General features: G+C 44.8%; 2 protein-coding genes across 2 annotated transcripts; both read right to left on the bottom strand.

Annotated features, from left to right (window-relative positions):
• Positions 1-9,440: 9,440 nt before the first annotated feature.
• On the bottom strand, positions 9,441-18,775 carry LOC141929724 (protein C19orf12-like). Its single transcript, XM_074839544.1, has 6 exons — positions 18,583-18,775; positions 16,898-17,038; positions 16,672-16,777; positions 16,412-16,548; positions 12,532-12,640; positions 9,441-10,493 (listed from the first exon to the last, which is right to left on the bottom strand). The coding sequence occupies exons 3-6, from the start codon at positions 16,769-16,771 to the stop codon at positions 10,228-10,230; spliced, it is 612 nt and encodes a 203-aa protein (XP_074695645.1). The 5' UTR covers positions 16,772-16,777; positions 16,898-17,038; positions 18,583-18,775; the 3' UTR covers positions 9,441-10,227.
• A 63-nt stretch (positions 18,776-18,838) lies between these two features.
• On the bottom strand, positions 18,839-22,184 carry LOC141929725 (protein C19orf12 homolog). Its single transcript, XM_074839545.1, has 2 exons — positions 21,931-22,184; positions 18,839-19,891 (listed from the first exon to the last, which is right to left on the bottom strand). The coding sequence occupies exons 1-2, from the start codon at positions 22,088-22,090 to the stop codon at positions 19,626-19,628; spliced, it is 426 nt and encodes a 141-aa protein (XP_074695646.1). The 5' UTR covers positions 22,091-22,184; the 3' UTR covers positions 18,839-19,625.
• Positions 22,185-22,655: the final 471 nt, after the last annotated feature.

Raw genomic sequence — 22,655 nt, 5'->3', positions numbered from 1 at the left:
GGCCAGCGGAGGACTTGTCCCGCAGGGTATCAGGCTGCAGCTGCATTTGTTCGTTCTACTAGTACCACGTTCAAGGCAGACACAACCCCCGCAGGCCAGCAGCAAGCTGAGCAAGCCCCTGTATCTGGGCTGGCTCCCACAGGCACTGGGGATATCACACACCGCAGCCATCTGTTTGCAAGGAAACAGCCTTAATGATGAGAGGTTCTACAAAACCCACTGGTAAAGAACTACAGTGTTAATCTGGGGAGGATGACAAATGGAGACTGTCACACTTTGTTATTTCAAGACTTCAGCAGTACCACTGCTGTCTCTATAATACAGCAGTTAGACGTATGTTACCTTCATAAAAATGGGGTCCGTAATGCAGCTGGTGTAGCCCCCGAGCAAGGGCAGCCCTTCACAGCACGCCCCTGGAGCCTAAGGACAGCCCTTTCTGGAACAGCAGCACTGCAAGCACCTTGGCAATCACTAAGCAAGCATCCATCCCTCACACCAACTGACATTCTCTCTTCTCAGGGTTGTGCAACAGCCAAAACCCAGTACACGGCTGAGGCACAGAAGGAATTCTAAAGGATGTGTTTGCTGGTTTAGACCTTACAAGTTAGGGACAGACTGGTAAAAATAGGGTTACTCCTCCACACAGTTTCCCCCATGAAGCCCCCAGGATTGCAACTCCTCTTTCTCTTGGGAGATGGGGAAAGGGTCCTGTGCTGGAAGCAGGCAGAGGAGCTAGTCATTACCCGGTCACAAGCAATGCAGCTCTGCAGATGCAAGTTTTCACAGGCAGCTCCAGAACCAGATGTGGTGTTAACAGCTGTTTGGAGCACAGCAGCCTGATCACCTTCAGTACAGCTCTGTCTCCCACCCAACAGCACTTGAACTTTCTCCTCCTTGCCCATCCTCCCCCACCAGAATTTGTTTGTTGTGTTTCGGAGGCCTGACGCGCGACGCAGCGAGCAGGGCATCCCTCCTGGCTGACCCAGCCCTGCACAACAGGTACCTCTGTGAGCTAGGGGTTTGCTGGCTGCAGGTTCAGGAAGAACAGCGAGATAGGGGAGGAGAAAGAGCTTTTTTTATATAAACTTTAAATTAATTCTGTGAGAACACTTAAACACATGAGGAACTTTTCGACCAGCATATGACCCATGTAATCTCTCTCTGTGTAAAACAACTTCCCTTCTGCAAAACAAAGCAATAGCATGACCATATCTTAATACAACTTCCACTGTATGTGGGTGTGAATAAAGGAGATTTTCTTCTTTAAAAATACTGTCTAGTGATTTGGACTCTGGTGGCACAGAGACATTTTCTGCTTGGTGCAAGCAATAAAGATATTTAGTTTAATTTTTAAGCTGATATTTCAATTTTGAGAACACGAAATAATGGATTGCAACCGATGGACTGAGAGAGGTTAGGGTTTCCTACTTCTGCTTAATCACTTGTTTGTACACAGGAAAGCATTCAGGGAGGAAGGCTCCACTCCTGAGCAGGATAAAAGGGACAAAGGCAAATGGGCAGGTCTTCCCCTATCACAGGAAAACCCTTTTGTACAATGCAAAGCGTGCCGCACTGTTTACAGAAGGTGATTGCTTTGGCAGCACATACGTCATATTTTACTTGCAGCAGCACGTACGTTGGCACAACACTGCAGAATTTTGTGCTGCATGTGTTTGGTATAACATATGAAAGCAGTCTTATTAATAAACCAGAACCAGAGTTCACCTACCTATTCACGAGGGACAGCATGTAAGAGGCACCCACAGAGCGATACTTCCACTCCTTTAGTCTCTTGTCAGCCTCTGGCGAGAAACTTCCCGAGACAGTGCTTGATTCTTGACCAGTGTGTTTAATACCCCTCACTGCCATCAGTCTGCCTAATCACTTTCTGAACACATTTTTGTTTTGGCACCTAGAGCATCCTGTGCCAGTTAGCTCCACAATTCCCTGTTATACTGTGCGAACAAGCACTTCCCTTCACCTCTGCCAGTTCAGTTGGTGCACCCTGCCTTCTATGCCACAGTATTGTTCCTCCTGTTCATCTCTGTGCTGTTCACAGCCATGAACAAAGCTCTCCCCATTAGTATCTTTTTCAGGTTGAACAGTTTTAAACTAGCCCATCTCTCTTTACACAGATGCCCTCCCATACTGTGTTATCCCCCTCTGTATCCTTCATAGCTCTACAATGCCCTTTTGACTCCAAAAGGACTAACTGGAGTGGATCAATCAGGCTGCACAGACTACTCAAGATGTGGCTGCTACCTGGATTTATTCAGTGACCTAACAACGTTTACTGCTGCCTTCTCAGTTTCTTTCCCCATCTGTCCTAACCTTGTCGTTGTCTTCTGACCTGCTGCCGAGCACTGAGCTTGTACTGACAGAAATCTGCCCACAGTGACCTCAAGCTCTTTCGTGAGAGAAAATAGGTCACTGCGAGCCCAGCACTGTGACTATATAATCAGGGTTATCTTTCTTCTGGTGGCATTTACCAATACTAATCAATACCTACCATTCTACTGACTGTTGGCTCATATCAATGCTAGCAGCTGATGGCAGGTGCTGGAGTGCTGTGGGCAGGTGGCTTCACTGCCCAGAAAGGCTTTGAAACCTTGCCATTAAAGGAGAGCATCCACTCTATTCCTTGACATGTCAACACAGCACAGTGTGACCTTGTTTTCCTTTGTGACCAGTACACAACAGTACCATACTGTAATTACAACACCACACCAGCAGCACAGAAACCGGGGCTCTTCAGTTAAGCACAGAAATGCCTGGGTTTAACTCAGTGTCACGGGGACTGCATCCTCTGGGCAGGGCTAAGAGACAGTGGAGGCCATATGCACACACGGAAACTGAGCTGCTGCAAAACACTGGGGCCACTTTGTTAAACACAGCATTGTGCTGCTTTGCAGGAATATTTGAGGTTCCCAAAGATGTGCCAAGGGTAACCAAAAGACATGGGGCAGCTCTGAAGCTGGCTCAGTTGTTGGGGTGTGAGCAGCCAGTATTTGGTTAACTGATTTCCTGATTACTATCTGAAGACAACGTCCAATTTTGGTCTATGGCATAACAATATGCTACAGTTAAATTATTCACAGTAGAAACACATACCTTTGTCACAAGGCTGTGTGGCAGCTTAATTAGTTAGTATCAGCAGAGCACTACATAAAGCACATAAAGCACTATGAGAGTGCTCCTTATTATCCTCATTGCTACTTATCACTAGTGGCACAATGTGAAGGCTAATCTTTGCCCTATACTCACTGGGGATGTGCTGCCACCATTGCCAGCAGCCCTGGTCCCATGGGGCCGGGCTGGGGACATGAAAGCCCAAAATTAGGATTAGACTCAGCAGCAGCACAGGCTCCTGCAGAGTTAAACTTCAGAGACAGCAGAAATCCTCAAGTATGCAGGCAGCTGCCAAGCAATGGGAGGCTGTTCGCTGTGGTTATGGAACAAATATTTTTATACACAGATTCCTGGAGAGAATGGCTTGGAAAAAGCAAGCAAGCCCCTTTTATGGAAACCAACAAAATCAGATCCAAGTACTCACCAGTACCCTATTTAGATTTTTATTACTGACTTTGTTCCTGCATAAGCAATTAATAAACTGCAGTTTGGTCAAAAGTCTGCTGTGTGAACTTTAGCTCACGGACAGGCACAGAGCAGGCAGCTGATCCTTACAGATACTCCAGCAATGCTTCTGCCTAAACACAGTATTTGCTGAACCATTTTGCCCTGTCCCCTGCTTTCTAGAGTAACTTGAAGCATTTGCTCTTGCACTCCATCTCTCCCATGACCAAATATTACATTCAGCTGTTGCATCTTTTGTGTCCTTCGCTGCTTTAAAAGGAAGCAAGTCTGTAATTTAGGATTTTGAAAATCTGGTTACGTAGGGCTTAAAATTAACGTGGAAGGGCAAGGTAGAAAAGTTAGATGGCCCTCTCATTTTGGCCTGAAAAAGTAGGATTGTTGGAGCCAAAGAGGTTTGAATAAATGCAGATGGCAGTCAAAAGTCACAGCTGCCCTGGCCTCCTTTCATCTTGCAGAACACTTCCATTAGTACTAAGCAGAATTGCCTGGTGGGGAAAGGGCAGAAATATAGAGGAACTGTCCATTGGCACAGTTAGCTTGGTGAGAACAAAATAATCATGTTGGAAATCTATAAACATATCAGAAGAACAAGCTTACCTACAGCTCTGCACTCAGGATAGGTATCCACTGGCTCACTTCAGCATGCTTCAGCAGGAGACACAGATCACCTCCAGCTGGGAGGGAATGCCGGTGCCTGGAGAGGTATAGTTGAAGCTAAACACACACCTGCCCCAGCTCCCTAATCTCTCTCCCTGGGAACCCTCCTATTTCTGTAAGTGTTCAGGGGCTGATTCTGACTCAGCTGGGTGATTCTCCAATTATTTTGTCGTAACATCTCAACACAAGATGTTCAGGGAGCTCCAGCAGAGTGAGGTTAAAATAAGATCTTCAAAGCTTTTGTTTTGTTAGATGAGTTTTGACCCCAAATTACAACAATTATTCATCATATCTTACTCACTGATACAGAAATAACAAACTCTTCATGCTGTCTTCAGATTACACATACAAGGGAGTATCTGAGAGTGCTCTACTCTGAGGCAGCATATCAGAGCACAGGAAAGATGTATTTTCACCCTAAATGACTCCTCCCCACTGAAGCTGAGCAGAAAATAAAGCATACAAAACATTTGCGTCCTCTTATACACTACTCTGTGGGGTCTCATTGGTTAAGGTCAAACAACAGTGTAAATTTTTCATTCCCCTGCAACAAAGAAAGTAGCTACATTTCAAAACCTCCCACTTTTTTCTTCACCCCAGTTACTGTGAACCCCTACTAACATTTATAGTTCTCCTTCTTTAATGCTCATGTCCTGACTGCAGGATCAGAGGGTGGTTAGATCCATGTCACCACATATTGCTATCACGTTTTTGTAACACACCACTTCCTCTTGAGAGATTACAAAGTGTTTGACCAAAAATGCATTGAGGATCGAGATGGGATGTTACTCAAGGTCACCCAGCAAACAAGCAGAAGAGCCACCGAAGGCGATACCTCTTCTGAGGCCCAGCAGAATGGGCTTTCCACCAAGCCACCCTGCTTTCCCTGCTGAAGCTGAAGGGTTATCTTTGTTGAAAGATCAGCAGTGACACTAGATGAAACCAGACCGTTTTGAGGCAATGGCAAAGGTACAGACAGCCAAATGCAGTGCCTCTACTGAGTGTTGAACGCTGTAATGTTCACGTTTGTCTAAATCCTTCCTGCTGAACAGTCATCCAGAGAAACGAATGCCTTCAGATTTGCAGACTTCAGAATAATTTCATATATTTACCTCTTAGGCTCTTCTGGAACTCATAAGTCACACTTAATGAGAAGTATTAGCCCACACTTACTGCAGTTACGTGATGAATGTTCGATTTCTGGCTTACAGCCTGAACAAGACAGAGATTTCTGTGATCTCTACGTGGGAAAAGATGAAACCTCCTGTTTTAATTAGGGGCCTATAGCTTTAGCTCACTGCAGTGCAAAGGCCTTTGGTTTCTTAAAAGCTTTGCAACCCAGCAGAACATCCGCTATTCAACTAGTCTGGAGTTACACATCAGCTGGTCAAGCCATGACAGCCTTTCTAAGAAGCTATTGCTTTCTCCATCAAGCATTGCTTTTCCATCCTCTGGCTGCACTGGGGCTGCTAAACTGCTGGTGGAGACTGAGCTCAGCAGGTCCTACCACTGCAGCTACGCAGGATTAAACCCTTGAGTCTGCCCATATCTCACGAGTGAGCGCTAACTGGAGCTGCTGCAGCACTGTGAGAAAAAAACCAGAAAAAATGTAGTTTCCACATGGATCTGCATAGTTTTTCACAGAACTATTAAGACTGGTATAAATGAGGTATGCCCAGTAATACATGTACGTGAAAGCAGCAGGGCACCACTCAGAGGAGAGGCTTAATCAGTTTGCTTAATGACTTTGAATAATACAATCCCCTTCCCCTTCCATAAGACCTTTCAGTGAGTTTTGTAACATTGGCTTCCTATAAACCAACCGAAAGGGAGAAGAGGCATGCAAACCACCATTGGGTTGCAATCATCAACAAGGTGTCACCTGAAAGACAGGTGGACATACTGGGTCTCTAGCTTTATGCTGTGTGTGCTGAACAGCATTTCGCTTTCTATTTTGAAATCAAGCAGCATAAAAAAACCCAACAAAGAACAAAAGGCAATTTTTAACTAAGAATACACCACCTGTCAGTGAAAACCTAGCTTGATTCTGTGTGCTGGTTTTGGCTGGGACAGAGTTAACTTCCTTCTTAGTAGCTGGCACAGTGCCGTATTTTGGATTTAGTATGAGAACAATGTTGGTAATGCACTGATGTTTAGTTGTGGCTAAGCAGTGCTTATCCTACCTCAAGGACTGTTCTGTTTCCCCTGCTCTGCCAGCCAGCAGGTGCACAAGAAGCTGGGAGCGAGCATGGCCAGGACAGCTGACCCCAGCTGACCCAGGGGATATCCCAGACCGTATGCTCAGCACATACAGCTGGGGGAAGAAGGACGAAGGGGGGGACGTTCGGAGTAATGGCGTTTGTCTTCCCAAGTCACCGTTACGTGTGACGGAGCCCAGCTGTCCTGGGGAGGGCTGAGCACCTGCCCGCTGATGGGAAGTGGTGAATGAATTCCTTGTTTTGCTTTGCTTGTGCACGCAGCTTTTGCTTTACCTATTAAACTGCCTTTATCTCAACCCACGAGTTTTCTCACTTTTACTCTTCTGAGTCTCTTCCCCCATCCTACAGGAGCCGGGGCGGGGGCAAGAAAGCGACTGTGTGGTCCTTAGATGCCGGCTGGGGTTAAACCACGACTTTCTGTCACATCTCCAACCAAAGCAGGCTAATAACCAGCATCACAGATGGTTTCTTTATAGAAGTATGTACGTCTCCCCACCGTGAGTCTTTCAGATGCTTCCCAAAAGTGCTGGCATGGCGTTACCTCGTTTCCTAGGCGACAGCTGTGCCTTACACGCAGCCTGGACATTATGCAGCTGGAAAGGATTTCAGAAGATGCCATCCCCTGCCTGTGGCTGTTTCCAATACCAACAAGGGATGCAGCGGTGGACAGCCATGTCTCTACCCAAGAACAGCAACAGACGGATATTAATACATTCTTGTGCAGCTGGTCTTCTCCTCAGATGATCAAATCTGCTGAAGAGTTCTTTCAACTTGCCCAAATGCCCGCATAAGGCTACATACCAAACATCATGGTGACCTCGATACCATAGCGTAGGGCTGTAGTCAGAGCATTAGGGCAGAATCTGATCCTTCTGCAGCATTCAACAGTATGAACTGTCATAAACCACTGAAATACAAACAACAAAACCATTGTAGGGTGCCACACTCATTCTCCCTCGGTAGTTATGTATCAAGATCTCCACAATCAGAAGTGGTTATTTCCCAGTTCTCGTACGTCCAAACTCACTTGAGATGAACACTTGAGCTGGATTCTGTTCTTCTTCCGTTACCAGGAGTGAAACGTGTTTCAGATCAGACTGCCATCCTCTCGCTACCACTTTGAAAAGAGGTACCTGCCACCTGCCAGCGAGTTCCACGAGCACCAAACCTGTTAAGCAATGATGCAGAGAACAAACACAATTTGATGCATTTCTTCCTGGTTCTACTTCAGTCGTCTGAAAACCTATGGAAGTGAAATTTGTTACACCAACTAAGAGCATGCTGCTCTGTGGCACGGAGCCTAAAGCTTCTCGGGAGCTCAGGGGCAGCAGGGCTTAACATAAGCCAGACTGGCCCGCGCAGAACTCCCAACTACTTGGACCAAACTGCTATTGGTACCCACATGACACAAGCCCCCTTCGCACAACAGTGAAGGCTGAAAGATCGTTAAAAACTGAACAGACACCGATGTCTGACTTCACATTATAAACTATGGCAGAGTGTGGTGGTGCAACCCCTCCCCACACCTCTTGGGCTGCTTGGTGCTTAGTGCAATATTCCACCCGGCTCACATGCCAGCCCAAGGTGAATAGGGAAAGGTAGTGAACCAGAGCATTAAGGCACTCCTTAACGCTCCTCAGGCCGATCTTCCCTATCGCTTGGAAACGGACTACATGTCAGGTCACATGGATCAGGAACAGCAGTAGACCAGAGTGCTAAGGCGCCCTCTTAGCCCACTTGGTTTCTACCCCCTCCTCTCCAACCGTTTGAGAACAACGACAAAGGCAGTGGACCAGAGTGTTAAGGCACTCCCTTAGCACACTTGGTTCCTGCCCGCCCCCCTCTCTTATCGCTTAACAACAATAGTAAGGATCAGTATCTCCTGACAACTTAGTACATCCATACTTGGGTTGTGGCCCAAACGGGGTGATACCAAAACTCCAAGAGCTAGCAAGTTCTGGGCTTGCACAACTGGTAGAAAGTACCACAACGTTCCATCATCTGCGTTGGGCTGAGATGGTAAAGTACCTGCCAAGAGCCAATTATCTCAGAACCTATAAAACCGATTCTAAGCAAGACCCTTTGAGCTCTCCTGGATCGCAGTGGGCTGTGACCAGCATCTCCCCTGAGCTGGGACCTCTCTCAGGCTCAGACTTCTCAAAGTTTGATGACCCTCTGTCCACAAAGCCAGCGGAAGGCCAGGCTGAAGTCAGACTTCTTCTTGAATCTCAGTTATCACCCATTGAGAAATACCGATGCGAGTATTTGCTCCAGCCTTGAGAAGAGAGAAATTTTAACTGTAGGCTAGCCTCCTCCACCCACCTCTTTACCTATCCATGTGTTTACCTGAGCACATTTGCCTTTACGTGTGTGGATGTCTATATCATTTCCCTTGATATCCAGATGTTTCCACGCTGTTTGTGTGTGTGTGTCTCTGTATCTCTCGTGGTTTACATATATGTACTTTGATTCAGAATACGTTGTAGTAAGACAGTGTGAATCTTGTCATGCTCAAATCTGTAATCAAGTAGCTATTTCAATCATAACATTGTATACAAAATCACTTTGTCAGTCTTTAAATCAATCAACCATTTAGTGCTGCTAAAATTTAACCTTTGACCTACTTCACACCATTAATGATCTTAAATTGCTGTTAAATCATAACCATGTGAGAGACTTTCATCTCTGACACAGCCTAAGGCGTGCCCACTTACCATTCACTTCTGTCTGTCTTTCACGTCACTAGAAAAGTGTTTTCAAATGAGAAGAACAGTCCCTGCCCTGTTAACAGCAAACGGTACCTGCAGAAGTAAATCGATCAAATGTATACAATAGCAACCTCCAAGTTTAAAACTCAGCTTCTAGAAATCTCACCACATACACACAGGTAAGTCTTGATTCTAGGGGAAAAATGGATTCTAGGGGAAAAAATGGTTCATTTAGTTTAAAGCAAAACATAGGCCACGAGGATGCTTCTTATGAACACTTTAATGAAAACAGAGGACCAGCTGTGCAGTTTCAGTCAAAAAACCAATGCTGAAATGACAACCCTAACCCTAGGGATAGTACAAACATGATAGATTCAGCTCCCCATTTTTCAGTTTTTCTTAAAAGAGAATTATTGCAATGCCTTCCCATTCCAGGACACCCAGAACTACTAATTGTGCACAGTTTGTTTACCTGTTGCTTTAAACCTCGTTTAGGCATTGGCTTCACTTCTTACAGAAAGGAATATGTAGTACCTCGAGAGTTACAATCAACATGGGACTAAGAATAAAGTCAGGATTGAGATCTTTGAGTTCACAGTAATGCACTTTCTTGCAACTTTCCTTTCCAGGACTGAAACAGACAGTAGGTAAAATTCTTCAGTGCCCCAACTAATTTGGCACCTAGATGTCATTCACAGAAGAAATTTAAAGCATGTGTACAAACAGGATTAAATCTCCTAACTAAAACACATAGACTTTGAAAAGCTTAACTAGTGATATGTTAGCATAAGAGAATCATGACTCCTTTCATTGATTTTGAATTCAGTCCTACTGCAGAGCAATTCAAAATTAGATTGCAAGTCAGCATTAGGATAATGCAGTAATCTAATACTACCCTTACCAAAAAGAAAAACAAAAAACAAACAAAAAAACTCCAAAACAGAAACCAAACCCCAAACTAATACTGAGATCTGCCTACATTCAAAATTAGTACTGATAATTGTCAGAGTAAAATTCATTACACTGTATAAAACCTGCTCTGGAAAGATTTATCGTGTATACTGAATCTTTGCTCCTAGCTCTTTGGAGAGGTAATTTATCAGCACTGCTGTTAAATTCTCCAGGAGACACATATCTTCCATTACAAGAGTGGTCAGCTCAGCAATATCAGTCCAGTGTAAGCGACTGAGAACAACAACGGCTTTATTATAGAGCTTCTTCTGCTCAGCAGGAGGCAACTGCCATAAAATCTGAGGGACCGGCTTGAACTGTCCAGAAGACATCCTTGCACCAAGCAATCCACCAACTGCTCCTCCTAGAAAAGAGAGAGAGATGTTACTCTTGACCAGTTAATGTTAAAACCTGAAATTCTACCACAGCCTTCATCAACAATGTTCCCACCTTTATTAGAAATCAAGGCAGAGTTGCATATGTGTCTACTTTAACCAGGTTTATACACCATGTTCAATGCACCAAGAAGTATTTTTAAAACTTTTTTCACCCACAGCAATCACAAAGGAACTCTTTACACAATCAAAGCTAATAGCTTCAAGCTAGGAATCAGAAACAAAACAACACTCCTTAGGGCACTGGTCTCCTTCAGGTAAGCTCTACTGCTAAATAAAACCACACCCAGGGAAACACCAGACCCACAATTGCCTTATCAGTGCCATGAACACATAATCTCATCACCTCATTCAAGAATGAGGCCACTTTCATTTTTACTTTTACTTCTGATTTACAGCATACAAATTTTTTACAAAAGCTTAAATTCACTTCTTTGTTCCTGATAACTTCAGTTGTACGTTTGTCAAAATATTATTTCTGACTATTAATTAAGCTCTGTACTTGTAACAGAAGTAAATACACAGCCTCATTTTGCATTCTGCAAAAGGAAGCCTAGAGAGGGTAGAAGCAAGGACAGATGAGAAGTGTACAGAGAAACTGTCCAAACAGCCAGGGATCTGGTTAGAAAAGCCAAAGTCCTGATAGATTTAAATCTGGCCAGGGATGTCAAGGGCAACAAGAAAAGCTTCTACAGGTACAGTGGTGATAAAAGGAGACTAGGGAAAATGTGGGCCCTCTGCAGGAGGAGTAACGGTTTAACCTGAAAGAGGGCAGATTTAGATTAGATGCAAGGAAGAAATTCTTCACTGTGAGGGTGGTGAGACACTGGCACAGGTTGCCCAGAGAAGCTGTGGCTGCCCCCTCCCTGGCAGTGTTCAAGGCCAGGTTGGACGGGGCTTTGAGCAGCCTGGGCTAGTGGAAGGTGTCCCTGCCCATGGCAGGGGGGGTGGAACAAGATGATCTCTAAGGTCCTTTCCAACCCAAAACAGTCTGTGATTCTATGATTTTCTGCTGTCATTCATCACGTATTATTTAGTTCCTTTTTGTAACTCAGCCTTGCTAACCCCCATGCAGGCACACTCCAACTCACTCCAATACCAATAACTTCCCAGGAGTAAGGAGCACTCAGGGACCAAGGCCCACACGACTTCAGTGACAAGGCAGCTTTCAAACTAGACAACTAGTAATGCAGAAAACACAGAGGAGAGACAGCCCTTTCCTACTAGACTCTGGCCTTCCTGTAATTTTCCATACATGGAAAAAAGCAAAGAGACAGGGAATAACAAATTCCAGAGGAAAAAACCAAGTTCACCAGGAAGTGAATATCAGGTACTTTTAACATACAGAAATAAACATCATTTTTAACAAGATCATTGGGAAGATGACCCTGTCCTTGCTAAGGCTGACTAAGAATACTTACACACCCTTGCTTTACACCCCAGTTTTCTTTCTTCTGTGCCACCAGGTACCAACATCCCGCCCCCCCGACTGCTACCATCGCCTCTTGTGCTCCTTCGCCCCTGCCTCACCCCTCTCCTCCTCACTCCCCCACCGCAGCCCTGGAGCAGAGCCCGCTCTAACGAGCTCAGAGCCTGGTAGTTTGCTCTCTGATTCGTCCCACACCCCGGACACTGGTGCACCTCTCCAGATGGGAACCAGGGCTCTACCCACCAAAAGAAAATGACTGGTTAACAGCTTGTTCAAAGGGTTTCAGAGGCACCACCATCTCAGCCTCAGACCTCTGGATGGCTTCCTGTATGCCATGCAGGAGTCCAGGTCGGCAAGGTCACTGTCACCCTAGAAGGGAACACTGACACATGCCTTCCTGACGCACTGCTCATTTCTAATAAGCCAACATGCAAACCAGCATCTTGTTAAAGCCCAGTTACATGAAATCTCAGCACTGCATGCCCCCTTCCTTCAACCCGTACCTACTACACAGACTTCCTCATTTCTTCACTCAGAAATTAACCACGCTTCTTGTTCCTAAAGCAAAACACACTTACCTACAGCGATTCCAACTGGACCTCCCAGCAGACCCCCAAGAAGTGCTGTTGGAATTCCCAGCAGTGCTCCTCGAGCTGAGTGTTTGACAGCAGCTTTCATCCCCTTCACCTGAGAGAGATGGCACAACAGTTGAATCACATCATCAACATTGACAGGCATCTTGGTGATCCTGAAAAAGACGTTTTAAGTTATCTTGTGATCGCTGCAACAGGGACTAACACAGAGTTCAGGAGTCTGTGAGACTAAAAGGACAGAGGCACAATCAGAGGTTTCACTTTCATTTTTGAGGAATCCACACCCATTTTCCAGAGTCAAAGTGCAATTGGCTTAAGAGTAAAAAAAACCCAGACCATAACGAAACAGGAACCACACTGCTATCTGGTGGTGTACAAAGTGTGCCAAACAGGGATTCCTAATAACATATTAGTCTCAAGGTAAAGCAGAAACATACCGGACCTCAAGCAACAGTATGTATTTTTTTCCATAGGAAATTGTTTTACTGCTTTCATCCCCTCAAAACTTCCTCAAAGGGAATTTCCACTGACAAAATTAACACTTTTTTGGGGTTTTTTTGGCTTGATTGAAGAAGGCTGAGGAAATCACAGTAAAGGCTTGTAAATCTCTGCAGCTGGAAACCTCTAACACCTCACAGAGTGGTAGGGTCTGTAAGAAACCAGCTGCAAGAACATGGAGCAGAAAGTTGCAGCTGACAACAACCTAATGATCAGAATCACTGGGTGAGCAGAATAGGAAGAGAAGCATTGTTGAAAATGCCAGTGAACTACAAGGGAGAAAGGATCCCACCCCAGATTAAAAGGAGCTGTAAGTTTTATGTGTCAGAGGTAGAACCAGAGGACAGCCAAAAATATTTATAAACTTTGATGGTGTAGCTGACAAGTAAAGAAAAGCCCAATTTGTTTCTAGCACCAAATTATTTTCTACAGAATCCACCCAGACGTTAAGAAACACTAGGAATGTAAAATACTGGATTTACACTAATGGAGGGATAGAAATGTCAATGACATCCACAAAATTGGGCCTGGCTTTCAGAGGTGCTGAGTCCCCACAGCTCCTACTGACTTCACAAGGCACTGAGAATATTCAGCACCTCAAGAAAAAAAACATACCAAGACTTTTGGAAAATGAAGTTGCTCAGAAACCAGCTTTGCTCTGTAAGAGAACAATGGGTCTTACTAAAAACCAACAGGTTTTACTAAAAAGTACATTCCTCTCAGAACTAGTTTATTACTTCTTAAGAAGAAAAATGCCATAGAAAGAATGAAAATATTTAATTAAAGGATCACATCACACCCAACTCACTGAAAGCCCTATTAATGCAAACAACCAAAGAGGGTCCCCAGATTGTGGCGTGAACTCATTTCAGCTCTTTCCTATTTAACATTCCCATCTCATTACGCCGCTTCCCTCTTCACAGAATTATGCCTTCATACAGGCAAAAGCCCTTTTATCCCCTGGACTCACCGTCCCACTTAGAGAAAAACAAACACCCTCCCAAACATCCACACAGGAGATATCCCAACCACTACACAGCCTGGCCCACCGCTGAGCTGTCCTCACTGCTCCTTACAACCTCCTGATGAGTTAACGGAGTCTACTCTTCAGCAAAACTTTCTACAATGTGCACATACATAGAACAAAAATCACCTACAGGACAAATTCCAAACCAGTTCCAACCAATAGGTTCACTACCTATTGCAATAATAGCTGGTCCATATGCGTAGTGTTGGCTTGAGTAGCCTTTGTCCTCCTAAATCACCACTTTCTGAAAATCCTACCTTTAGAGTCCAGAGCAGAGAGTGGTTAGCTGCAGAAGAGTCCTATCATGATTTTGTAGACAGGTTACAAAGTTTAACCAAAAATGCATTGAGGATCGAGATGGGATGTTACTCAAGGTCACCCAGCAAACAAGCAGAAGAGCCACCGAAGGCGATACCTCTTCTGAGGCCCAGCAGAATGGGCTTTCCACCAAGCCACCCTGCTTTCCCTGCTGAAGCTGAAGGGTTATCTTTGTTGAAAGATCAGCAGTGACACTAGATGAAACCAGACCGTTTTGAGGCAATGGCAAAGGTACAGACAGCCAAATGCAGTGCCTCTACTGAGTGTTGAACGCTGTAATGTTCACGTTTGTCTAAATCCTTCCTGCTGAACAGTCATCCAGAGAAACGAATGCCTTCAGATTTGCAGACTTCAGAATAATTTCATATATTTACCTCTTAGGCTCTTCTGGAATTCATAAGTCACACTTAATGAGAAGTATTAGCCCACACTTACTGCAGTTACGTGATGAATGTTCGATTTCTGGCTTACAGCCTGAACAAGACAGAGATTTCTGTGATCTCTACGTGGGAAAAGATGAAACCTCCTGTTTTAATTAGGGGCCTATAGCTTTAGCTCACTGCAGTGCAAAGGCCTTTGGTTTCTTAAAAGCTTTGCAACCCAGCAGAACATCTGCTATTCAACTAGTCTGGAGTTACACATCAGCTGGTCAAGCCATGACAGCCTTTCTAAGAAGCTATTGCTTTCTCCATCAAGCATTGCTTTTCCATCCTCTGGCTGCACTGGGGCTGCTAAACTGCTGGTGGAGACTGAGCTCAGCAGGTCCTACCACTGCAGCTACGCAGGATTAAACCCTTGAGTCTGCCCATATCTCACGAGTGAGCGCTAACTGGAGCTGCTGCAGCACTGTGAGAAAAAAACCAGAAAAAATGTAGTTTCCACATGGATCTGCATAGTTTTTCACAGAACTATTAAGACTGGTATAAATGAGGTATGCCCAGTAATACATGTACGTGAAAGCAGCAGGGCACCACTCAGAGGAGAGGCTTAATCAGTTTGCTTAATGACTTTGAATAATACAATCCCCTTCCCCTTCCATAAGACCTTTCAGTGAGTTTTGTAACATTGGCTTCCTATAAACCAACCGAAAGGGAGAAGAGGCATGCAAACCACCATTGGGTTGCAATCATCAACAAGGTGTCACCTGAAAGACAGGTGGACATACTGGGTCTCTAGCTTTATGCTGTGTGTGCTGAACAGCATTTCGCTTTCTATTTTGAAATCAAGCAGCATAAAAAAACCCAACAAAGAACAAAAGGCAATTTTTAACTAAGAATACACCACCTGTCAGTGAAAACCTAGCTTGATTCTGTGTGCTGGTTTTGGCTGGGACAGAGTTAACTTCCTTCTTAGTAGCTGGCACAGTGCCGTATTTTGGATTTAGTATGAGAACAATGTTGGTAATGCACTGATGTTTAGTTGTGGCTAAGCAGTGCTTATCCTACCTCAAGGACTGTTCTGTTTCCCCTGCTCTGCCAGCCAGCAGGTGCACAAGAAGCTGGGAGCGAGCATGGCCAGGACAGCTGACCCCAGCTGACCCAGGGGATATCCCAGACCGTATGCTCAGCACATACAGCTGGGGGAAGAAGGACGAAGGGGGGGACGTTCGGAGTAATGGCGTTTGTCTTCCCAAGTCACCGTTACGTGTGACGGAGCCCAGCTGTCCTGGGGAGGGCTGAGCACCTGCCCGCTGATGGGAAGTGGTGAATGAATTCCTTGTTTTGCTTTGCTTGTGCACGCAGCTTTTGCTTTACCTATTAAACTGCCTTTATCTCAACCCACGAGTTTTCTCACTTTTACTCTTCTGAGTCTCTTCCCCCATCCTACAGGAGCCGGGGCGGGGGCAAGAAAGCGACTGTGTGGTCCTTAGATGCCGGCTGGGGTTAAACCACGACTTTCTGTCACATCTCCAACCAAAGCAGGCTAATAACCAGCATCACAGATGGTTTCTTTATAGAAGTATGTACGTCTCCCCACCGTGAGTCTTTCAGATGCTTCCCAAAAGTGCTGGCATGGCGTTACCTCGTTTCCTAGGCGACAGCTGTGCCTTACACGCAGCCTGGACATTATGCAGCTGGAAAGGATTTCAGAAGATGCCATCCCCTGCCTGTGGCTGTTTCCAATACCAACAAGGGATGCAGCGGTGGACAGCCATGTCTCTACCCAAGAACAGCAACAGACGGATATTAATACATTCTTGTGCAGCTGGTCTTCTCCTCAGATGATCAAATCTGCTGAAGAGTTCTTTCAACTTGCCCAAATGCCCGCATAAGGCTACATACCAAACATCATGGTGACCTCGATACCATAGCGTAGGGCTGTAGTCAGAGCATTAGGGCAGAATCTGATCCTTCTGCAGCATTCAACAGTATGAACTGTCATAAACCACTGAAATACAAACAACAAAACCATTGTAGGGTGCCACACTCATTCTCCCTCGGTAGTTATGTATCAAGATCTCCACAATCAGAAGTGGTTATTTCCCAGTTCTCGTACGTCCAAACTCACTTGAGATGAACACTTGAGCTGGATTCTGTTCTTCTTCCGTTACCAGGAGTGAAACGTGTTTCAGATCAGACTGCCATCCTCTCGCTACCACTTTGAAAAGAGGTACCTGCCACCTGCCAGCGAGTTCCACGAGCACCAAACCTGTTAAGCAATGATGCAGAGAACAAACACAATGTGATGCATTTCTTCCTGGTTCTACTTCAGTCGTCTGAAAACCTATGGAAGTGAAATTTGTTACACCAACTAAGAGCATGCTGCTCTGTGGCACGGAGCCTAAAGCTTCTCGGGAGCTCAGGGGCAGCAGGGCTTAACATAAGCCAGACTGGCCCGCGCAGAACTCCCAACTACTTGGACCAAACTGCTATTGGTACCCACATGACACAAGCCCCCTTCGCACAACAGTGAAGGCTGAAAGATCGTTAAAAACTGAACAGACACCGATGTCTGACTTCACATTATAAACTATGGCAGAGTGTGGTGGTGCAACCCCTCCCCACACCTCTTGGGCTGCTTGGTGCTTAGTGCAATATTCCACCCGGCTCACATGCCAGCCCAAGGTGAATAGGGAAAGGTAGTGAACCAGAGCATTAAGGCACTCCTTAACGCTCCTCAGGCCGATCTTCCCTATCGCTTGGAAACGGACTACATGTCAGGTCACATGGATCAGGAACAGCAGTAGACCAGAGTGCTAAGGCGCCCTCTTAGCCCACTTGGTTTCTACCCCCTCCTCTCCAACCGTTTGAGAACAACGACAAAGGCAGTGGACCAGAGAGTTAAGGCACTCCCTTAGCACACTTGGTTCCTGCCCGCCCCCCTCTCTTATCGCTTAACAACAATAGTAAGGATCAGTATCTCCTGACAACTTAGTACATCCATACTTGGGTTGTGGCCCAAACGGGGTGATACCAAAACTCCAAGAGCTAGCAAGTTCTGGGCTTGCACAACTGGTAGAAAGTACCACAACGTTCCATCATCTGCGTTGGGCTGAGATGGTAAAGTACCTGCCAAGAGCCAATTATCTCAGAACCTATAAAACCGATTCTAAGCAAGACCCTTTGAGCTCTCCTGGATCGCAGTGGGCTGTGACCAGCATCTCCCCTGAGCTGGGACCTCTCTCAGGCTCAGACTTCTCAAAGTTTGATGACCCTCTGTCCACAAAGCCAGCGGAAGGCCAGGCTGAAGTCAGACTTCTTCTTGAATCTCAGTTATCACCCATTGAGAAATACCGATGCGAGTATTTGCTCCAGCCTTGAGAAGAGAGAAATTTTAACTGTAGGCTAGCCTCCTCCACCCACCTCTTTACCTATCCATGTGTTTACCTGAGCACATTTGCCTTTACGTGTGTGGATGTCTATATCATTTCCCTTGATATCCAGATGTTTCCACGCTGTTTGTGTGTGTGTCTCTGTATCTCTCGTGGTTTACATATATGTACTTTGATTCAGAATACGTTGTAGTAAGACAGTGTGAATCTTGTCATGCTCAAATCTGTAATCAAGTAGCTATTTCAATCATAACATTGTATACAAAATCACTTTGTCAGTCTTTAAATCAATCAACCATTTAGTGCTGCTAAAATTTAACCTTTGACCTACTTCACACCATTAATGATCTTAAATTGCTGTTAAATCATAACCATGTGAGAGACTTTCATCTCTGACACAGCCTAAGGCGTGCCCACTTACCATTCACTTCTGTCTGTCTTTCACGTCACTAGAAAAGTGTTTTCAAATGAGAAGAACAGTCCCTGCCCTGTTAACAGCAAACGGTACCTGCAGAAGTAAATCGATCAAATGTATACAATAGCAACCTCCAAGTTTAAAACTTAGCTTCTAGAAATCTCACCACATACACACAGGTAAGTCTTGATTCTAGGGGAAAAATGGATTCTAGGGGAAAAAATGGTTCATTTAGTTTAAAGCAAAACATAGGCCACGAGGATGCTTCTTATGAACACTTTAATGAAAACAGAGGACCAGCTGTGCAGTTTCAGTCAAAAAACCAATGCTGAAATGACAACCCTAACCCTAGGGATAGTACAAACATGATAGATTCAGCTCCCCATTTTTCAGTTTTTCTTAAAAGAGAATTATTGCAATGCCTTCCCATTCCAGGACACCCAGAACTACTAATTGTGCACAGTTTGTTTACCTGTTGCTTTAAACCTCGTTTAGGCATTGGCTTCACTTCTTACAGAAAGGAATATGTAGTACCTCGAGAGTTACAATCAACATGGGACTAAGAATAAAGTCAGGATTGAGATCTTTGAGTTCACAGTAATGCACTTTCTTGCAACTTTCCTTTCCAGGACTGAAACAGACAGTAGGTAAAATTCTTCAGTGCCCCAACTAATTTGGCACCTAGATGTCATTCACAGAAGAAATTTAAAGCATGTGTACAAACAGGATTAAATCTCCTAACTAAAACACATAGACTTTGAAAAGCTTAACTAGTGATATGTTAGCATAAGAGAATCATGACTCCTTTCATTGATTTTGAATTCAGTCCTACTGCAGAGCAATTCAAAATTAGATTGCAAGTCAGCATTAGGATAATGCAGTAATCTAATACTACCCTTACCAAAAAGAAAAACAAAAAACAAACAAAAAAACTCCAAAACAGAAACCAAACCCCAAACTAATACTGAGATCTGCCTACATTCAAAATTAGTACTGATAATTGTCAGAGTAAAATTCATTACACTGTATAAAACCTGCTCTGGAAAGATTTATCGTGTATACTGAATCTTTGCTCCTAGCTCTTTGGAGAGGTAATTTATCAGCACTGCTGTTAAATTCTCCAGGAGACACATATCTTCCATTACAAGAGTGGTCAGCTCAGCAATATCAGTCCAGTGTAAGCGACTGAGAACAACAACGGCTTTATTATAGAGCTTCTTCTGCTCAGCAGGAGGCAACTGCCATAAAATCTGAGGGACCGGCTTGAACTGTCCAGAAGACATCCTTGCACCAAGCAATCCACCAACTGCTCCTCCTAGAAAAGAGAGAGAGATGTTACTCTTGACCAGTTAATGTTAAAACCTGAAATTCTACCACAGCCTTCATCAACAATGTTCCCACCTTTATTAGAAATCAAGGCAGAGTTGCATATGTGTCTACTTTAACCAGGTTTATACACCATGTTCAATGCACCAAGAAGTATTTTTAAAACTTTTTTCACCCACAGCAATCACAAAGGAACTCTTTACACAATCAAAGCTAATAGCTTCAAGCTAGGAATCAGAAACAAAACAACACTCCTTAGGGCACTGGTCTCCTTCAGGTAAGCTCTACTGCTAAATAAAACCACACCCAGGGAAACACCAGACCCACAATTGCCTTATCAGTGCCATGAACACATAATCTCATCACCTCATTCAAGAATGAGGCCACTTTCATTTTTACTTTTACTTCTGATTTACAGCATACAAATTTTTTACAAAAGCTTAAATTCACTTCTTTGTTCCTGATAACTTCAGTTGTACGTTTGTCAAAATATTATTTCTGACTATTAATTAAGCTCTGTACTTGTAACAGAAGTAAATACACAGCCTCATTTTGCATTCTGCAAAAGGAAGCCTAGAGAGGGTAGAAGCAAGGACAGATGAGAAGTGTACAGAGAAACTGTCCAAACAGCCAGGGATCTGGTTAGAAAAGCCAAAGTCCTGATAGATTTAAATCTGGCCAGGGATGTCAAGGGCAACAAGAAAAGCTTCTACAGGTACAGTGGTGATAAAAGGAGACTAGGGAAAATGTGGGCCCTCTGCAGGAGGAGTAACGGTTTAACCTGAAAGAGGGCAGATTTAGATTAGATGCAAGGAAGAAATTCTTCACTGTGAGGGTGGTGAGACACTGGCACAGGTTGCCCAGAGAAGCTGTGGCTGCCCCCTCCCTGGCAGTGTTCAAGGCCAGGTTGGACGGGGCTTTGAGCAGCCTGGGCTAGTGGAAGGTGTCCCTGCCCATGGCAGGGGGGGTGGAACAAGATGATCTCTAAGGTCCTTTCCAACCCAAAACAGTCTGTGATTCTATGATTTTCTGCTGTCATTCATCACGTATTATTTAGTTCCTTTTTGTAACTCAGCCTTGCTAACCCCCATGCAGGCACACTCCAACTCACTCCAATACCAATAACTTCCCAGGAGTAAGGAGCACTCAGGGACCAAGGCCCACACGACTTCAGTGACAAGGCAGCTTTCAAACTAGACAACTAGTAATGCAGAAAACACAGAGGAGAGACAGCCCTTTCCTACTAGACTCTGGCCTTCCTGTAATTTTCCATACATGGAAAAAAAGCAAAGAGACAGGGAATAACAAATTCCAGAGGAAAAAACCAAGTTCACCAGGAAGTGAATATCAGGTACTTTTAACATACAGAAATAAACATCATTTTTAACAAGATCATTGGGAAGATGACCCTGTCCTTGCTAAGGCTGACTAAGAATACTTACACACCCTTGCTTTACACCCCAGTTTTCTTTCTTCTGTGCCACCAGGTACCAACATCCCGCCCCCCCGACTGCTACCATCGCCTCTTGTGCTCCTTCGCCCCTGCCTCACCCCTCTCCTCCTCACTCCCCCACCGCAGCCCTGGAGCAGAGCCCGCTCTAACGAGCTCAGAGCCTGGTAGTTTGCTCTCTGATTCGTCCCACACCCCGGACACTGGTGCACCTCTCCAGATGGGAACCAGGGCTCTACCCACCAAAAGAAAATGACTGGTTAACAGCTTGTTCAAAGGGTTTCAGAGGCACCACCATCTCAGCCTCAGACCTCTGGATGGCTTCCTGTATGCCATGCAGGAGTCCAGGTCGGCAAGGTCACTGTCACCCTAGAAGGGAACACTGACACATGCCTTCCTGACGCACTGCTCATTTCTAATAAGCCAACATGCAAACCAGCATCTTGTTAAAGCCCAGTTACATGAAATCTCAGCACTGCATGCCCCCTTCCTTCAACCCGTACCTACTACACAGACTTCCTCATTTCTTCACTCAGAAATTAACCACGCTTCTTGTTCCTAAAGCAAAACACACTTACCTACAGCGATTCCAACTGGACCTCCCAGCAGACCCCCAAGAAGTGCTGTTGGAATTCCCAGCAGTGCTCCTCGAGCTGAGTGTTTGACAGCAGCTTTCATCCCCTTCACCTGAGAGAGATGGCACAACAGTTGAATCACATCATCAACACTGATGGGCATCTTGGTGATCCTGAAAAAGACGTTTTAAGTTATCTTGTGATTGCTGCAACAGGGAGTAAACAGAGATGAGGACTCTGTGAGACTAAAAGAACAGCAGGTAGAGTCAATACAGGAAAAAAAAATTCACTTTCTCTTTCATTTCTGGGAAATCCACACCCATTTCCAAATAGCTAAAGGTTACTGAATCACAGAGTGGACCAGAAAAATCTGCTTATAGGACAAATTCAGAAGACTGAACAAGGACAAGTAGCAGAAATGAGAGACTTAAGAAAGTTTCTATCTAATTCTTCTATCTATCCATTGTCTCTGTCTTGAGCAATTGCCACGTCTGTTCAGCATCGTGCACAGCTCTGGGAAAAAGACAAATCAGAGCCTCACTCTACTGCAACTAGCAGATGATAATGGACAAATCTGTCAGGTATTTTCTCCTTGTCCTAATTCTTGCCACAAATCAGTTGTTTGTTTTCACACCTCAGTCCTTCTCCCCGTTTTGTTACACACTTAAACACTTCCACACTGATTTCTGAAGGCGGGAGGCTGTCTATAGCAAGCAAGGAGAGCCTGA

Source organism: Strix aluco, chromosome 14, assembly GCF_031877795.1.
Source record: "Strix aluco isolate bStrAlu1 chromosome 14, bStrAlu1.hap1, whole genome shotgun sequence".
NCBI classification, from domain to species: domain Eukaryota; kingdom Metazoa; phylum Chordata; class Aves; order Strigiformes; family Strigidae; genus Strix; species Strix aluco.
This window is presented reverse-complemented; position numbering and strand designations above follow the sequence as displayed.